This window comes from Rhopalosiphum padi, chromosome 2 (assembly GCF_020882245.1).
Source record: "Rhopalosiphum padi isolate XX-2018 chromosome 2, ASM2088224v1, whole genome shotgun sequence".
Lineage (NCBI taxonomy): Eukaryota > Metazoa > Arthropoda > Insecta > Hemiptera > Aphididae > Rhopalosiphum > Rhopalosiphum padi.
Genome location: NC_083598.1, coordinates 43,957,049 through 43,973,207, shown reverse-complemented (window position 1 = coordinate 43,973,207; position 16,159 = coordinate 43,957,049). Strand labels below are relative to the sequence as shown.

General features: G+C 27.0%; 1 protein-coding gene across 4 annotated transcripts in view; it reads left to right on the top strand.

The window, feature by feature from the left end:
* The first annotated feature begins 5,184 nt into the window (after nt 1-5,184).
* LOC132921562 (frequenin-2) overlaps nt 5,185-16,159 on the top strand; it is a 117,986-nt gene continuing 107,011 nt past the window's right edge. The window contains exons 1-2 of one of the 4 annotated variants that reach the window (XM_060984638.1): nt 5,185-5,402; nt 6,390-6,536. In XM_060984638.1, the coding sequence (XP_060840621.1) occupies nt 6,473-6,536 (64 nt within the window). In that variant the 5' untranslated portion in view covers nt 5,185-5,402; nt 6,390-6,472. Of the gene's footprint in view, nt 5,403-5,457; nt 5,473-5,658; nt 5,677-6,201; nt 6,321-6,389; nt 6,537-16,159 lie in introns of those variants that run through there. The other 3 variants (XM_060984641.1, XM_060984640.1, XM_060984639.1) reach the window with 3 other exon arrangements.

Sequence of the window (16,159 nt, the reverse complement as noted above, 5' to 3'; positions counted from 1 at the left end):
ATGAAAATTGACGCGTTTTAATAAATTGTAAATTACGAATTTCCAACCGCGAGTACACGCAAATAGTGTGTAGGTAGAACTCTCGAGCTACACTTACGTTGCAGTAATCCAGACGAGGTGTACGCCTGGGACGCAGGTCGGTTTAATCTCGTACGCCGAGCAAACGGAATTGTTAATAATAATTACAGACCGTACGCGAATGCCGTTGGAAAAGCTTGGCAACTTTACGTCGTCACAGACGCAATATATTTTCATCAAGCCGTAAACTATACAGTTGTTTTGGTGAAATTCAGCAGACAGTTTATATTTTCGTGTAAAAAACAAAACAACTTTGAGGTAATTTACTGCTGTTCGCGCGTTTTGTGCGGAAACACTACTTCGTGTGGTGAACCGTATTGTATAATAGAGTTTATATTATTACATTTAACTAACTATTTTGTTTTGGACGCGGTGAAAAGAGAATAACCGCCTCGACGAGGTCGGGCGACGAAGAGCGAGTTGTGGAAGTGATGTTATGGAAAAAAAAACACGACAGCACCTACACTTGTTGGAATGAGTAGGTATAGGCGGTAGATATTTGAAACGGAAATCGAGATAGAACGTCTGTAGAACAACAAAAACGAAATATTATTGCTGATAATATTATTCTCGAATAGTTTGTATACTGCACAGTACGTAAACAGAATACATATTAGATATGATATAATATTAATGTGATTTAATTATTAACGAAAATAATCTTGACCGACTGCGTTAATCATCGGTAGTACGTCATGTAGATAGTATTTTTTTTCAATATTTATCAGTAGTTTGGTTAAACAATACTGAATAAAGATGAATTTTATAAAACAATTTTTTTTTTTAAAAGTGTTCTACAACAACAAATTATCTATATATATTATATACGGGCTAAAAACAAAATGCTTGTTAATTGATTCACTGTGTATCCAATGGATACACTGTTTGTGTGTCATGTTTGAAACACACAGGGGCCTGTTATAATTATTTAATAGTATAACATTAATGGTTAATAATTTGTTGCTGATAAATAAACTATGATACTATTTCGTTCGTGTTTAGGTTGGGCTATATTTACCCTTCATTTGTTTTGTACAATCGGTCATCCAATTGGCGAAATATCTTTTAAGTACGTTTTAATATTGTTATTATTTTTGATATATAAATAAACGGTGGTGTTTTACGACGGAATGATAAATACATTCGCTGAGCTCATTATTGTTGTCCAAATATTATATTTTATTAGCCTATTGACTATGAACAATTTCAGATTGAAATCGAATAATAAACAGTTATTTCATAAGGAAACATCTTACCAAGAGCGTGATGATACTTCCGGATATGTGGATAAAGTATTGCAGACTGTATCAAGGGATTTGTCCGCTGATCATGAGAATTGCTCCACGGTAGACAGTCCGTTGTGCCGGATAAATAATATTTATATGGTAATTGGTAATTTCAATGATTCAGTAGTAAAAGTGGGTGAATCGTCATATAGAAATGATTCCGAAACCAACAAGAATAAGAAGTCACAGTGTAAAACAATCAAAGCAAGCGAATGTAATACTTCTGAAGCTTATTCCACTAAAATTAGAATGGCAGAATATTTCGACAAATCCGGAAACACGGGGAAATCAACACATAATTTAAACCTTTCTACAAAACAGATGCAAACTACTGAAAATAATTTAGAAATTACTTATCATTATCCTTCTAAAACTAAAGTATAATCGATTGTATTTTAATTTTTTTTTTATCGAAAAATACAAAAAAAGTAACATTAGTAGTTATAATAATATTATTTCTATTTGACATTTTCGACATAGGTACACTTACGTCATATAAAAAAATTTTCATTTATTTATATTATTACTTCGAACAATTTTTCAAATAGTTGTAAAATACTCTTGTATTTTGATTTTAAAATTATTTACGTAGATACCTATTAATTACGCATTTTTTAAAAACTTATAAACAATTAAAAAAAAAATTTCTCAAAAATGATTGATCATAAAAATTATTTTAACAATTTTTGTTTATAGTATTTAAATTTTGGCAGAAATGGATGAAATTTTAAATTGATAAAGTTATAATTAATAACCATTTAGAGTATTCTTAATAAGTGATTTAATGTAATACACAGTACCAATTACAAGTATTACAAGTAAATTCAAACATGTTTAAAAAAATAAGATCTTTAAAATAAATTTAACCAATGAGTATATTATTATCACAAATAATTTTAAATAAAGAATTTCAAACCGTTATTTTATTAAAATATTTTATAATAGAATATAATATTTTTTATGATTTCAAGTTTCGTAAAATTATTGAGTTTAATAGTAGTGTTATTACTTATAATTTACGTATTATATAAATACCTGATTATGTGGTTATAATATAACATAGCTGAGTAAATAGAGGATTTTACTAATACCTTGTTTCTGAAAGGGCTGTAGAAATGTCAAGTATTGCAACTGCTAAAGTTTCACAGTTAATTTTTTCAATTAAATTTTATACGGCTGTACATTTTATTATATAGTGATGCATTGAAATTGCAATAGATTCAAATAATTGCGTAATAAAATATGATCGTTTGATCATAAATGCGTTCAAATCAACAACTTTGTATGCAGAATTTAAAACGGAAAAGGAGCAACGTGGTAGGTAAACGAGATAAAACCAAAATTAAATTTGTGTCAATATCTAAAATGACAAATATGTATTATATGGTTAAGCACTGACGCATACAAATAATACGTTTGTTTAATTCTAAAATTGTACAAATACAATATTATGTAAATATTTTTCATCACACTCATACTAAATCTCTAAATTACATAATAAATGAACGTGTGTAGTTAATTAATAAGAGCTAAATGAATATAATTGTTGTATACTAAAATAGTAGTTTTTTCGAAGATTAGAATGTTTTTAAAATTGAAATATACTGTTTTCTTCTTTAAATTTCTGAATTATAGAATTAATTTCTAAGATGGCTACGTATGATTTGAATACTGCAAATTATGAGTTAATTTGTATTCATGCAAGTACTGAAACGAATTTGTCTGTATATTTTTTAATACAATTATAATACACATTTAATTTCAGTAGTTGGGTTGAAATGAATGCACTATACTATTATATGGTATAATATAAATGATATAATCATAATATTCTGTAACAGCAAAACGTATTTATTTTTGTTATCATATTCTATGGAAAAACTTTTTCTTATAAATATTTGGAGTAGGTGTATAAAACACATACTTACTTATTTTGCAATTTTATGTAGTGTGCAATGTTACCTTCGTAAAATAATAAAATAATTTTGTTTCAGGTGCATTGATATTAGTTATTTCAAAAATAATTTAGATTCCTTTCCGCCAACTTTATTATTAATAAACGGAGTATATAATTGTTTTAACTGCAAAAATCGTTGTTTTGAAAACTATTGCAATTTTAGACATTTTTGGCAAACTTAAGAATTGCGTATCACTAACACTTTTTCAATATTATTATTTCGTTAACTCTTTTATGTTTGTTATCGGAATCACTGCCACCTGTTAATTTCATGATTTTAATCGGAATAATTTAATAATAATTTAAATGTCTCAGATATTAAACAAATACTTGTCTATTAATAAATAATTTAAGTAGGTATTTTTGCATAAAATAAATATGTGAGAGCACTACCTAAACATCTACAGTTCATTACTCCTCTCGGCTCTCACTTATACTAAAAATGAAATAAATTAATAGTCTTGAATTTTCCAAAAAATGTCGTTAATATTAATGTTATTATTTCCATATTACACCTTTTATTGTTATAGGTAATATTATTTCTACAATTTTAAAACATCTCCGAATGGCTCGTGTATTATATACGTATTATGACAACTGATAGTAAAATCGCAAACGTTAAACATAAACTAATTTTTCCTAATATTAACTATTTGTAACCGGACATTTAAATTTTTGTCTCTCTTTGTATAATGTATATAATATACCTATACATACATGTATAAATTAATGTTTTCTTTTTCTTCGTCTTCTATAGTTTCAAAAACTTTACTGGACCGTTTTAAATAAAAGTTATATCCAATATAGAATTATCGAGACTAGAGAAGGGTTTTTATCATCATTTCTAACTCCCCATATAAATCGGTATAGCTAGGCGACTCACTCATGAATTCGGTCACGACTCACGAAAATCGAATATTTTATTGTTTTTATATATAATATTGTAAAGTCGCTAACGATCACAGCTGATAATAATTTAGTTATTACAATTTATTTGACTATTTACGGTACGTAGAATACATTAACGGTTATGACACGCGAATGAGGAGCAGATCGTGTGCTACGCTTTGAACGGAAAAAAAATCCTCTGTCGTACAGTCCAACTCTCGAGTTTTATTCATCTCCGGGTAATACAGCGAGCGTTTAAAAAAACAAAACAAAAAAACAGACGCTGTTCGGTATATATATTTTCCGTTGTTTCGGCTCGGAAATGAAGTGATATTGCAAGTGCAGAGTTATTAGGTATAATATATTATAATAACATAATATTATTATAATGTCGTCTGGTTCGTGCGATATTTTTCGTCGCGTACAGCGATAACTTGATATTATTATATACGCCAGCGGTTCCCAACCTTTTTGAGACTATTACCCATAAGTCAGGTTAGATATTAATAAATACGCCCCCCTTCCTCCCAAAAAAAGTTGAGAAAAAAATAACGAAAACAAAATATATATTATGATTATAGTTATAATTTATTTTAATTCTTCAAACAAAGAAAATAAGAGTTATTACAATTACATTTACAGTAGTAGTAGTATAATATAGTACACATGACTAAATAGATAATAAGTACTTAAAATTAAAATAAATAGTTTAACCTTTACCCCTCAACAAATCGTGTTTTTACCCCCTTTGGGGTAATTACCCCCGGGTTGGGAACCGTTTATATACGCCATATTATTGTCGTATCGGTGCATTTCACCCCGTGGTTCGGGCCCAAAAAGTGCAAATTCGCTTTTCGCGCACGTGTACACGGGGTACGCGCGACGGTGATTAACCGCCAACGTCACGGGCGGCGACGGCGTGTAAGGGCGCGCCTAGCAGCCAAAGTCCATCGGTTTACTCGCTCTCGACCGACGGGCGACGACCGCGCGGCAGTCACGCATTGTTGCGCTTTGCGTTGCTGTCCACCGTTCGCGCGATCGCGGTCGTCGTAGAAAATCGTTTTCGTTTTTTAAAATTATTATTATTATTATTATTTTTTTTTTTTTTTGATTTCCCTCCCGCGGTCGGTAAATCGACGGTCAATGACAGTCGTCTGCCGTTCGACATAGGCGCATTCGATTTTAGACGAAAGGTAATAATTCACGTTTATTTTACCGCGGCGTATGTGTCGTCTACATAATACTATTATCATTATTGTACAGGTACTACTATAGGATTGTAAGAATATTATTATAATTCGCGATTGTTATACATCGGTGACGCGGCATAATATGATGTAGAATTGGAGTGCCGGTTGATAATTCGACTGCACTATACATATTATACTGAATAACATGCATACCGGCTCTACCTGCACTTATTACTATAGTGTACTGTAACATTTTATAAATACTCACGTCATACACGTTCGTACCTGTTGATTAAATATTTAACGTAGATACACAAAAATAATAATTTAAAAAATTAAATACCTAAGTAGTTTTCGATTTATTTTATTAAATAAAGTTTCTTAGAAAGCCCGAGAACACGGTCAAGTATTTCTTTTTTTCTTCTTTATTTACTATACATTTAGATTTAATATGTATTACAAATGGTATTAATAAAATATAGGCGGAACTGTTATATTATGTTATAAGAATAATTTTAATATTATTTATAAAATTTATATCGAACATGGTATCTTAATTTATTTTTAAGCTATTAAATTTCTAACTTAAAATGTGATTTCAGTAAAATAGTTATTAGTAAGTAAAATAAAATATCCCAAATAGTCGTTAAAATCATTTATTGTTATACAATTTTTCCAAAGTTACTGATTTTGCTCAAATGTATTCGATTTATATATTATTAATTACAAACATTTTTTTTTAATTGTAACTACTATTTTTTAATGTAAAAAACATTTAATAGAAAACTAAAAAAAAAACTAAAAAAACTAAATAAAAATCAGTAACTTAATTTAATAAAGAAAAGATAAATAAAGGAGTCAACATTTTCCACACTAAACTGGTTACTTACCATGCTAAGTGACTTGTTACTGTGACACATTGTAATGATTCATTTTCTGAACTTTAAAAAGTAAGATGGACCGAATAATAAAATGTATCAATTTTTTCAGTAATAAAACTATAATTCATTAACGTCCGTCAGATGCAAGAAGGTTGTTCTTGCATAAATATATATAGATAAGAAAAAGAAAGCATGGGCAAAAGGAACTCAAAACTGAAGCAAGATACAATCGACAAATTAATAGAAGACACGTATTGTAAGTTTTTACAAAATATTATATGTTATTATACAATTTTAGTGTATTAACTAGTTATAGTTAAATTAAAAACTAAATACATCGACTTTCTTATGTAACTAGTTAGGTATTTTAAAACAAAAAATGTACCTAGTTTTTAATAAAAATAAAAAAAAAACATTTAAATTATTTTTTACTGAGACGAGTTTGTTAAATTTGGGGAATAAAATGTTTAAAGTTGAATAAAATTGTTTCTTTATTTTATTAGCTTAATGCTTATTATATAATTCTATATAAATTAATGTTATAAACTAATTCGAGTGTATTTTTGCATTATTCATCAACTAGCAAATTTTAAGAATTTTAGTTATTATTCTCAATGATGATATTTACAATAGTTGCAGATATCTATGAGGATATTATTTAAATTTTTAATTTATTGCTGGCTAATGCATTTTTTAATGTTTTTAAATGTACTCAATTGATCAGATTAAAAATTGTAACATAGCTATTAAAATTTGATTTTTTTTTTACAATCTATACAATATTTTTTTTCTTTACGGGTCATTTGAGCCTTTTATAGCTTTTACAAATATCTCCAGCCATTCTTTTTAAATTTTTATCGGACTCGCGTTTAATTTATCATTAGATTATTTTATTGTGTTAAATGCGTTATATTTTATAAACAAAAGATATTTTAAATGGTTGAAATATTTCAACATAAATAGTTCATAAATCATAATATTAAGCTCGTGTCTACAAATTATTAGATATTTATGGATATAATAGTATCTTCTCTAAGTAGGTATCCAATGTACACTCAAGTACCTATACGAGCTGTGCACGAGACATTTTCCATGTATCTTATTACTGATTTAGATATATGAGAAACTAACTAACTCGTACTTATAAATTATAACGTTTGGATTTTGTCTAATCATACGTACTGCAGCCAACCTCGTATTTCGCATGTTATGTAATATATATTCATAGGACGGCCACTTGTTCATTCATAAATAACAGCTGATGCGAATGAAGCCTATTAAAAATGTTTTAGTGAAGGGTTTGGAAACTGATTTGAGAAAATATGAGCATATAAAGGTCGAGCTTTATTAGGATATTTTCATAAGACTCCATTAGCTGTAGTCTCGGAAGATAATGTTAACACGATAAAAAAAACAAAATATGTGTACTTAATAAAACAATAAACTGTGAAAATGTGAGTTGATACAATATTAAAGGCAGTATTATGATAGGGTGTATAGGAATAAATTATGAATCTGTACTTTCATAATATTGCATTCCTTTTGTTTTGTATTTATTCAACTAACAAATAATTATAAGTCTAAATATCACAATCTGATGATTTTGAAATAATAGACTTGTCATAATGAAACAATTCTTAATAATATAATAAACTCATTGTCAATAATATCGCTGTTTTTAATGCACTGATGAATCTCAACAAAAACCATAGATTCTATCTACAAATAATTTTTTATTTAAATTTCATACTTCAAACGTATTAATAATATTTAATTAATAATACTCACAACAATTTGTTGTATTTTTTAAGAAAATGAAAATTATTGAATATTTTATTGGTAATATTTTAAAGAAAAGTAGTCACTTATGGTTTTACCTATTATCTCTAATTATTTATACTTCAAATTATTTTAATATATAATAATTTATAGATGAAAATAATCATTGATTCAATGATCAGTTTATTATTGGCTGTAAACTTATTCTAAAACGATTCTTAAAATTGTATTAATTATAATACGAATCTAAATATCTAACGATTGTGTTTTATTTTTGACCTTTAAGAACCGTTTAAATCATCTTTTCTAGATTAAAGATATAAATATTTGAGCATGAATAAAAGACCACAGGGATTTAAGATTTGTTGAGCCATAGAGTATGTATTAAATATGACAGCATTCTTAAAAATACGGATGCGTTATATTTTTACGTGAAAGATATTTCTAAAATCGAAGGTTTCACTATTAAACTTTGAGCAACGTCACTGACGATTTGATTCAAACCCGTATGATAATGAACATTTATGAAAATATTAAAAGTTTAGTGCAGGTTATTGTCAGAAAATATTTGGATAAACAGTATAATATGAGTTTTTGCTACCCCATAATGACATTTGTACTCACTACCCAATTAGAAATGTATTAATTAAAAAAATGTCAGTTATCTTGTATCAATATGGTAAATCGATTGCTGTTACTAAGTTATTTAACATAACACTGTTCATATTACGTGGTTTCAGTGGGTATTTATTGATGGTAAGTTCATATGAATGAATTGAGTGTACCTACCTATATGTATTAATTTTACCCATACAGAATGGTTATTGTTATTGATCGTTAGAGTTGTGGAAAACTGGCTTGCACGACACAGTGATATCAATATGCGCCAACATTTTATGAAAATGTAACCTTTTTAAATATTATAAATTATTGCCGAAACACCTGTATGAATTATTTAATGTATAAATACATATGTATGATAATATTATATCATGTTTATTCCCGATGTGTGTACCCGATTACGCGTTTATATACAAAATGAGATCTCTTGTTATGGTTAGTATATTGGCAAAAAAAAAATAAAAATAAAAATGATGTGAGTTGGTTTGAGTGTGTATGTATGCACGAGTACGCGTGTAATAATATTATTAGGCCGGTGTTGAATTTGATTTCGTATTTGCAACTGTCTCGGGAGAGTTCAGTTTTGTCACCAAGAACCGTGAAGAGTTTTCCGTATAATAAATTTTCGTCACTGTCTTGACGACATGAGAAAGTTAAATCAATTTATACTTTTTTCTAACCACTATTGTATTTTGCTCGGATAACTCGATGATGAAAACTTTTATTGTTTTATCGAATGATGAGGTGATTTTATCTTTGATTTTGATTATTCTTTACAGATTGCGTTCAGTAAATCAATAACTGAGTTTTAGGTAGGTATACGTTCTTTATAAGTTAGACAAATTGTATTTATATCTTTCATCTGTAAACTAATAAACTATATAAAATTAAATTGAATAATCATAATAAAATATTTATCTAAGTATCAGATTTCATGAAGCGATGATTGTGTAAAAAATATTAACGATGACACTTTAATATACAGTATTACTTATGAGTGTAAAAAGTGGAAAAATTGACATGAGATTTAACTAAATTTTTTTCTTCAGCTGATTTTTCACGAATAATAGTGATGTACTTATAGTATAAGGTTCATATATATAGTTCATTTTTCTTGTTAACCTCTGATACGCCTGATGCGCAACCCACAAACGATAAATAATTGTAAATTTAAACATTTAAAGTTCAGATAAAAGTGGTCGAGTACCTGCGAATATCTACCCTCGAGGTTTTGATATTGTAGCTCCATCATTCCACTCATACAAATTTTGAATACTTATAAATACGCAATGAGCGTATACCCAATATATTATAATAAGTATTTGTAGAATTTTAAATATTTAAATACCAACCTTTTCAGATAAATAAATTCTGATTCGGGATGAGATGTTAAAAATATTGGTGTTTTAAAAAAAAATTAACAAGACATTCAAACGTATCGATAAGGACAACTTATATATGGTATATTTTCTACGACAAACTGACGACTATAGTGGAGATCATGCGTTAAAAAAAAAAATCCAGACCACGTCGGAAAAATTTTTCAATATTATTTTATTAACGGGACGTCGAACATTTAATGATGCGCGTCGTTTACATCGGTGCGGACACTGTTATTAGAAGGATATTATTACGTATCATTATAGTACGATCAGGCCGTCAGAAAATAGTGCTATGTAAACAATAATGATATTTGGCGCGAAAATATTATGCTAGCCGCAGTATAGCCGCGTTTACCGATCGACGACGTGCGCACTGCGAACTTTATTATGCTCGTAATATGCGTATATAGACAGACACAGAGATGACAGTCGTACGACTTTATATAATAATAATAATAATATAATTATAGTAGGTTAGTAGCATAGACGTGCGCAGACTTGAATTTAGGTGGTGGGGGGAGGGGTGCCTACAATTTTTTCGGGCCCTTTTCTTAATTTGGCCCTCTCTTAACAAGACATGTACATATTTTAATAAACTATAATGCACGAATAAACATTACTTACATTACATCACATATTAATGATTAATCAGTAGTATTACTAGTACCAAGTTATATGATATTTCATTAGATAGTTGAATCTAAAATCTATTTTAAAGATGATTGCAATACATTTTATTTATTATTTTTACATTTGTAGTCACTAGTCAATAACATCTAGCGGCTAAATTCTAGCCGTTATAATCATAATAAGTTTTACCACGCAAATTTAAAATATTTTAAGTTGTATTATTTGTTTTATCCCGAAACATAATTTTTAACCACATATTTTAGAAAAAATACCATTTTTATTCTAGTAATACATTAGTTAAAATATGGACCCATATATGTGCCCAGGCCCCCGGAACCCCCCCCCCCCCCCCGTGCGCACGTCTATGATTAGTAGGTAGCTTGACTGGGACAACAATATTATATTCTTTTGTACAATGGTAATGCGTCACCGACGACGACTCGGTGATATAAATATTATTACGTTCCTACCTGCAGCCGACCAATATATATATATTTAGTGGCAGTGGATGGCGTGCGCGTGTGTTTCCGCCGTTTCATCCATTATTCGACGTATATGCGTATCATAATTTATAATATCATCGCTCGTTATGGACGGCGCTGACCTATATATATTATTATCGAGGGTAGGACGATTTCTGGAATACGCACGTGTGGCTGCCCCCGTTGGGGAGGGGGGGGGAGGGGCCCGCGATGGAATTTAGTTTCTAATATTATAATATTGTACGAACGCGATACGAACCTTTATTAAGGTACGTAATACGTATTACTATTATACATAATATTATACAACAATATATATAAAGCGCTATTATATAACGGCGGCTATTAATCTTTAACAGTATAAACGTATTAGTTCGACTTTAATTTCGAAAACGCGTCGTAGGTATATCCAACTCGCAAGGGTGTTATCGAAAATAACGAGATAAACGTAAATAATAATAATGTACAGCTTGTACAGATATATAGGTACTGCTATATAATAGAAATAATTAAAAACATAATGTGGACCGACTGTTGTTCTAAATTTGGTTTTAATCGATTTTTATAATATTATAATTATTTTTTGTTTAAATTTAATTTGTGTACAGTGATATTATGATATAAAAGATTAAGTATAATATGGTTACACATATTTTTTACACAACAACTGGTGGTATTATCATATTATATTTTGTCAGTTTTTTTTTTTTATATACTACAATTGATATGTAAAATGTATAAAATCATCCATACTATATAAATTATATCATTGTTTGATACCACGGGTACCTTAGTAGTTCACTGTTTATGGTTCTTCAGTATCATAATAATTTTTATTAGTTACGTATACATTTTGTATATTGTTGCTACTATTGTCTATTCTATTATATTTGTATGAAATGTTTGTAGGATAAAAATTGTCACGGGAAATAATTTAATTATATTATACTTAAAGTATACCTCTGCATTAAAATTTATTAATAATTCGGCAAGAGATTTAACATCATTCAAGAAGTGCTAGGTACTAATATTTCTTCATGCAAATAAAAAGTTTAATTTTTTCTATTTTTAATATGTAATTTTTGTACCGTTTTTACTGTATAGGTATACTATATTATGTATATATATATATTATAAATTTAATAAATCGGGTAGACTAGTTTATAATTTATGCAAAATGAACTAAGTAGCAGATAAAATTTTTAAAAAGTTTTTTCCCCATAAACATAAAATGATTTTAGAACTTCCTTAAAGCTTATAGATATATACCTAACTGACATCAGATGAAAAACTTTTTTATTTTTAAAATATGAATTAGACTTTCACTAATTTAAACTTTTCAATGACTTCATAGAGATGAAAACTTCTGTTTTAACAAATCCAATTACCAAATTATGTTTCATGTTTTATCATATTATATTTTAAGCAGTAACTGTTATTTATGGTATTTGTTATGATTATGGTGTGAAATTTCGTTAAGTTCAGAGGATTAAATGTTTAAAGCAATTAATATTACAGTGTTGAATACTTGAATAATAATATAATAATATGATTAATATAATTTGTCTTTATACGATTAATATTTGTAATATAAAACGCATTTTGTGTCTTCAAACGTTTTTATTAAATTCATTAAGACAACTCAAAACAATATATTGTTATATAATTGATAAAGGAATTGATTTATTATTTTTTAGTTATTATACATTTAATTTAGCTATAATATTTAAAATACATTAAAAAAATTGAGTAAATGTTTTTAGTAAAATGTTTTTTTTTAATTTTTTTATGAATTCTCAATAGTTGCAATTAGCAAACATTTCAATATTAATTTTGTATGATTATTATTTCAAAGAAATATTTTTGACTGTGGAGTACAATAAATTATTTAACTGATATTAAAAAAAAATACCGTTGATTTTTATACAAATTTTGTAATAAGTACTTCAGAATTTTCCATTAACTAATTAATACCTAAAATTCAAAAATAATATATTTCAGATTTTATAATATGCATTTGATATTTTTTTTTAATCTAAACTTGCTTAAGGTTATCAATATTAATTAAAGGCATAAACAATTGAAAATCACAAATAACCGTATAAATATATACGTTATTTATTTAGTATGGGTTTTTTTTTTAAAAAGTTTAATAATTGATGAGATTGACTGATGAGGAACAATTTATCATTTTCTTTCTAATATTTGGTAAAATAAAAATAAAAAATAGTGTTGCAAAAAGCAAACACCACATTTATTTTAATAATTTAAAAAAATAATTAAAAGCTAGTTATATAAAGGAACGACGGACGGCGGTATTGAAAAAAAGGATATACATTGACGTAACAAATATCGATTTATCAATCAGAGATGGAAACTATTGGTAAATTAGTACTCATCATTTAAATTTTGAAAGCAATAAGTCAGGCACATAGTTATTGTAACTTGATTAAGTGCTGCAATCGATCAAAATTATATGAACTATTCAAGTTCAACTTAAACTATATTTTACTTTATAGTATTTATATAAACAAATAAATTATAAAATTTAATATAATAAGCCAAGTATTTTGTTTAACACACAACTACTTTTCCAGATAAAATTGAATAGTTGAAATAGTTTTGGTCATTTGGACACTCCATAAAGCATAATATTACATTTAGGTACTGTAGGTATAAATATTTTTAAAACACTGATAACCTAGAATTTTGAACATTTGTTACACAGATGATTGATTTATATTGATATTAAGAATAAACCGATTTACTCGTATAGTGTGAAATTAAAAAAACATGAACATACGTATTATGTTGTAATTATTGGATTTGCGGATATTTATTATATAAAAGATCATTTGTGTTTTAAAAAGCGATAATTCAACTCAAGTTTATAATTGATGAAAAATTGGTTTTTTCCCTCGATAATTAGCTGATGTTTGTTTTTTGTATTTGTTTTTTATCTGATTATCAATGATTATGTCAAAATCATAAAATTCAGAATGTCGACGGTCGATACGTATGAAACTGCAGGTAATACCTATTATACGGGTGTTAATTGATTTATATTTTCAACGTACCTCTGCACAATGATGAGCCTTATTTTAATATTTATGAATATCAAGTCAGTCATTACCAGCAAACGTATAAAATGTTATTGTTGTTTACTGATTATTATTCATAAAGTTTTAATTTCAAAAGTGTTTTATGGGTTTATCGTGGGTTTGTAACATTTTATGAAATATCGCAATGTCATTGAATTATCAAAATCCCATAACAAATCCACTTACACACGTAGATATTCTACTCGTTAATATTATAATATGAAATGTTTTTGACACATTATATTTTGTAAAACCTTATATCGACTACAAAATGGGTACTTTTCAACTTTTCACATAATATAACTTTTAGACCGTAGGTAATACGCACGTATTTTCACAACAAAATTACCATCACAAGTATTGGACTCATATTTTGTAGTGGTTTAAAAAGAGGTCTTAACAGTTTGGATTTTATTAATATGTTAGTGACAAATTTTACATATTATTTGCATTTTAAATATCCTTATGGTTACAAATAAATTATCGATAAGATAAATATTTTCACAATTTTTTGTATAAAATTGCATGTATTAAAAAAATGTAGGTACTTTTCTAGAATTCTTAAATACTCAGTGACATGACACTAGTATATAAAAAATAGTAATGTACAGGTCTTTTAACTGTTAAAACTGATTATTTTTAAATGTAAGAATATTTTGGTAGATAGATTTTTTTGCATTATTATTTTTACGGTTTTTAACATTTTTAAATAAATATTTTATGTTTTCTATAATATTTTTTTTATGTTTTAAATATTTTTAATGAAATGATACATTTTTAATTTTAAAATCTGAAACAGAATATTTTTCCGCGAATTTTAATTATAAAAATCGAATTTCTAATGAGTTTTAACAAATTAATTTATTTTAATTTAATATATTTTTTTAAAAAATACCTTTATACAAACCTAAATTTTTCAGGAAAAGAGATATTTTATTTTGAGTTCGTGTTTATTTATTTATAAAATAATAATAATAATAAAGTTCCTAAACTTTAGTATATTTAAACTTTGGGCTACGTAATAGTGAAATAATAGATATAATAATGCTAAGTGGAAGTAACTTTTAAACTACAATCCATCGTTTCATTTATATTATATTATATATATTGTAATGTTTTGAAAACTGAAAACCAAACATCCTGTGGCTTTCTGATGAATACATTTTTTATGTACATAAAAGTGTTATGTATATTTTATTTCAAAAACAAAAAAATATAGGTGAATATTTTTAAAATTCAATTTATATTTCGAAGATTCATTTTTGAGATGATACCACATGATTTTATTGGAGTTGTTTATTTTAACACATATGGATTGTAATCCATGGAAAACAATATACTATATAGATACTACTTTTTTATTATTTTTATATTTCAATAAAAATTTTATCTATACAGATACAAAAAAATCAATACAGCGACAACACCGTACCAGATGTCAAATTATACAGTCCAGTAAAAATAATTTTCTTAACTTCATAGTTTGTTTCCATTTTTTTTTCACGAATTGAGCATTGATGTATGTGCGTACATTTTACGACCACTGTCCAAAAGGCACGAAGATACTCCCATAGGATATTTAAAAATAAATATGTCCTTAGAACAATATTTTTTTTAAACAGAATTTTGATTTTTATCAAATATTTTTAGTATTTCATATCGTAATATAATGCATTATATTAAAAGGACCTTTATTTTCAATTTACTGTATAAAATATTATGGTTGAGCGTGTGATATGTACGAAATATATCATACGATAAAAGATAACAAAAGCTTTGTTTAGATATATAAGTTATTTATATTTGTCAGTTTATAAAATATGAGTAATGACTAAAAATAATTGTAGAAAAATAAAGTTTATGATTTAATAATATCGTTTACTA